The sequence below is a fragment of the Juglans microcarpa x Juglans regia genome, chromosome 4D, assembly GCF_004785595.1.
Source record: "Juglans microcarpa x Juglans regia isolate MS1-56 chromosome 4D, Jm3101_v1.0, whole genome shotgun sequence".
NCBI lineage: Eukaryota > Viridiplantae > Streptophyta > Magnoliopsida > Fagales > Juglandaceae > Juglans > Juglans microcarpa x Juglans regia.
The window spans coordinates 27,774,826-27,779,391 of record NC_054600.1 but is presented as its reverse complement, the minus strand read 5'-3'; the positions used below and the strand labels follow the sequence as shown (position 1 = coordinate 27,779,391).

Below are 4,566 nucleotides of genomic sequence, written 5' to 3'. Positions count from 1 at the left end.
TATTCTCATGACAAAGTGGAGCACGGCCTTTTGTGGTGATGATTAGGAGGGAACATGTCAACATTAAAGACAAAGCATCAAAAGTAAATGGTGAAGTTTAATGATATGAATACTGACATTGAAATATACATAGGACGGTGCTACTCTCAGAGGGAGTGGGAGTCCACTGAAACAGGCCAAAAATAATAATAATAATAATAATAATAATGATATATACATAATATATTGTATAATAATATTATTAAATGAGTGTATTTTTATAAAATAATATTATTTTTATATGATATTTTATAAAAATAACCCTAATTTAAAATATAGTTATGTAAAATATTGTAAAAAATATTGTGTGTAAATCATTTTTTTTTTTAAAATTTATCTTTTAATATTTTTTTAAAATTCATTAAATATTTTTTAAAAAATAAAAAATATAAATTCTTCTTTATATAGGAGAAGTATTTTTCATATAGAGTAATGATATATACACAACATATTTTATAATATATTGTACAATAATATTATAAAATGATGATATTTTTATAAAATTATATTATTTTTATAAGATGTTTAAAAAAATTCATTTTAAAATATAGTTGTGTAAAGTATCATAAAAAATATTATGCATAAATTATTTTCCTTCTATGTATATATGTATGTATATATGTCTCCCATCAAAACTCATACTCGAGAATGAGATCATGACCTGACCTAACCATCGATCGAGGATGAGTCTAATAGATAAGACTACGTTTGCACCTTCCCACTTAAATCCTGTACTTTTTTTTTTTTTTTTGAACTAACAATTTCATATATCAATGTAACATTACAGGAATACTATTACAGAGAGAACTATTACAGAGAGAACTATGTACTACTTGTTCAGAATCCACTCTAAGATCTAAAGCTTTCTTTGCAAGTGAGTGGGCAAAAACATCGCCATTTCTACCTACCAACATAATAACAAAAGACTCAAAAGAAGAAAGCAGATTTTTAGTATCATCTAAAACCAATCCCACATAATCCCATCTGGCTGCTTGTCTGTTAAGGCCTTGAACAACTTGAGAGAAATCACCTTCAAGGATAATAGAAGTTAAACCCAAATCAGATGCAAACTTTGTAGCCTGAAAGCCCCCTATTGCTTCAGCAAGTAAAGGGGTTACACCCCCTTCTTTTGACACACTTTTAGTAGCTAAGATACCTCCTATATGATCTCTAGCCACCAATCCCAGGCCAATTTTGTCTTGAGACTCACTCAAAGCAGCGTCCCAATTAATCTTAACCAGACCACGAGGAGAGGGTGTCCAATGCACAACTAGGTTAGAAGTACATCTAAGAGAAGGCTCTGAATTTGTCTGTGAAGCTTTAAAAACTGCAAGATCATGAACTGCTTGTTGAGCTAACAAAGTGGGATGCAAAAAAGTACCTTCAAATAAAGACTTAATTCTTGGATACCAAATGTTTCTTACTGTTACAGCAAAAAGATCCATAAGAAGATTGTCACAACTAGCCATTAGAGATTCAAAAATCTCTATAAAACTATCTGCTCTCAAAGAGCCTTTTTGGAAAAGTGGTGGCCCTTGACTCCATACATTTGTAGTTGAAGCACAATTCCAAAGAATATGAGCAACTGTTTCTTTTTCCATATAGCATATAGGACAAAGAGGAGAGTCTACAATCTTTTTCTTGAAAAGGTTCATATTTGTTGGAAGGGACTCCATACAAGCTCTCCACACAAAAACCTTCACTGTATTAGGAACATTTAATTTCCAACAATAGGTCTAGTCTTTAATGTTTTGAGCTCCTCGAGATGATTGTCCCAGATGGATTTCATTGAGTTCCATCTGAATATGATAAGCACTCTTAACAAAAAAGCTCCCATCCCTAGTGCCTAACCATATAAGTCTGTCCCTTGCACCACTAGCACTAACAGGGATTTTCTGGATGGTGGCAGCATTTTCAGTACCCAACAAGTCTATTATCAACTCTTTATTCCATTGTTTGTTGTCCACAAGAATCAAATCAGCAACCCTGGCCTCCTCATTAAAAATCTGACTATGGGTCTGAATCATGTAAGAAGATGGTTTAGGAAGCCACCTATCTTTCCATAATTTGGTATCTTGTCCATTCCCAATTCTCCACATGGAGCCTTGAACAATAAGCCCTTTTGCAGCTAATAGACTTCTCCAAATAAATGAAGGTCTATTACCAACTTTAGCCTGGAAGAAATCTGAAGTTGAGAAGTATTTAGCCTTGAGTACTTTGGTAGCTAGGGAATCAGGACAGTGCAGGATTCTCCATGCTTGCTTAGCCAATAAGGCTAAGTTAAAGCTTTGCAAATCTCTAAATCCCATACCACCTGCAGATTTTGATTTCCCCAACTGACTCCAAGATAACCAATGTACTTTCCTATCCGCATCCTGTTGACCCCACCAAAAGTGGTTCATGACTCTATTGATTTCCAACAACAATGATTTAGGTAATTTAAACACTCCCATGCAATAGGTAGGAAGTGCTTGAACTACTGCTTTTAGGAGAATTTCCTTCCCTGCCAAGGAAAGGAGTTTGGATTTCCAATTGCTCACTTTACTCCTAATTCTGTCCAGAATGCTTTTGAAAGCTTGAGTTCTTGATTTCCCCACAAGAGCTGGTAAGCCTAGGTACTTTTCATAACTACTAGTAGCTCGAGTTCCAGCAATATACAAGATATAGTCTCTTGTTTCCTTTCGAGTATTTGAGCTGAAGAAAATTGTTGTTTTGTTCTTATTAAGAACCTGACCAGAGGCCCCTTCATAAAGACACAACAAAGAGTTGATATTAGTCCACTCCACAGCATTGGCTCTACAAAAGAGTAAGCTATCATCTGCAAAAAACAAATGGTTGATAGTAATCTGACATTTTCCCATAGGATAACTATGAATATTCTTTACAGTTTGTGCATGAATGAGAAGAGAGCTAAGGACTTCAGCCACCAAAAGAAATAGATAAGGGGATAAAGGGTCCTCTTGTCTAATACCTCTAGATGGTTTAAAGAATCTTTGAGGGGATCCATTGATAATAAGAGAGTATGACACTGAAGTAACACATCCCATCACTAAATTGATCCAATTTTCATTAAACCCCATTTTCAGCATTACCCTTCTCAGGAAATTCCATTCCACACGGTCATAGGCCTTGCTCATGTCCAATTTGATTGCCATATATCCTTGCTTGCTTCTTCCTTTAATAGACATTGAATGCATGGCCTCGAAAGCTACAATAACATTATCCAAAATATGTCTTTCAGAAACAAAAACACCTTGGGTTGGAGAGATGATTTGAGGCAGAATCTTTTTTAATCTATTAGCAATAACCTTGGAAACCACCTTATACAACACATTACAAAGGGAAATAGGTCTGTAATCCATCACTGACTTTGGATTTTTGAGCTTGGGAATGAGTACAATATAGGTATCATTTATACTACTGATGTCCCCTCCTGAATTGAGTACTTCTAGAACAACTTTAGTAACATTATCTCCCACAATGGACCAATGCACTTGATAGAATTCTACAGAAAACCCATCTGGGCCAGGAGAACCCAATGGATTTATTTGAAAAATGGCTTGTTTCACCTCCAAGGCAGTGTATTCCTCTGAGAGCAAGTTATTCATACTCAAATCCACTTTACTACCCATCTGACTTAAGCAAACATCCAGGCCCACAGGGTTTATAAAAGAAAATAAATTCTGAAAATACTGGTCAATGCACTCAGCTATATCCTCCTTGTCTCTAACCAAACTGCCATCATCCATTTTTAAACAATTGATCTCGTTTGTTTTCCTCCTCTGATTAGCACATTTATGAAAATATTTTGAATTTATGTCACCATTCTTGAGCCAAGCTTGCTTTGCTCTTTGTTTCCATTTGATGTTTTCTACCTCTAGTAAATGATCAATTTGATGCTGAAGTACTTTGATAGACTCAGTGTTGGCACCTGTGTTTAAAGACTGGATTTGAGAAAGTTGCTGCATCTTGATTTGTAACTCCTTTCTGGCATGGGTTAGAGAAGTTGAACTCCAATGTATTAAAGAATTTTTACACCTTCTCAGACATTTCTTAGCCCAACTGAGCTGAGATTCCAGGTTCAAAGAATGTTGAGGCCAATTGTCATTGATGATTTTAAAACATTCTTCATATTGCTTCCATGCTGCTTCATATTTGAAAATTCTTCTCCCTCTGTGATTAGTAATGGAATACCTCTCTCTACCCTTCCTGAAGTTCATCATTATGGGACTATGATCAGAAGTTTGTGCAGGTAGAACCTCTATGCAGTGATCAGTAAAGGTCCTAGTCCATTTAGAATTACCCAATGCTCGATCCAATCTCTCTTTTGTGAATTAGGGCCCTTCTCTATTGTTGCACTAAGTGAATTTGTTGCCTTTGAAGCCCAGGTCACTCAGTCCACAATAGTCCATGTTGTTTCTAAATTCTTCCATCTGCTGGTATGGTCTACTTGCAGCTCCTTTCTTTTCATGTTGGTGCATAATCTCATTAAAATTTCCAAAACAGATCCAAGCCTTATCGTCCTTT

The 4,566-nt window shown here is 35.4% G+C and overlaps 1 protein-coding gene across 1 annotated transcript; it reads right to left on the bottom strand.

Moving 5' to 3' along the window:
* Positions 1–809: 809 nt before the first annotated feature.
* Positions 810–1,694, bottom strand: LOC121260266. The gene has a single exon (XM_041162093.1). It carries the CDS (start codon positions 1,692–1,694, stop codon positions 810–812), a length of 885 nt encoding a protein of 294 aa, XP_041018027.1.
* Between the last annotated feature and the right edge of the window lie 2,872 nt (positions 1,695–4,566).

Excerpts from the sequence above, each read along its gene's own strand:
- LOC121260266 (XM_041162093.1), bottom strand. The coding sequence starts at position 1,694 with ATGAACCTTTTCAAGAAAAAGATTGTAGACTCTCCTCTTTGTCCTATA.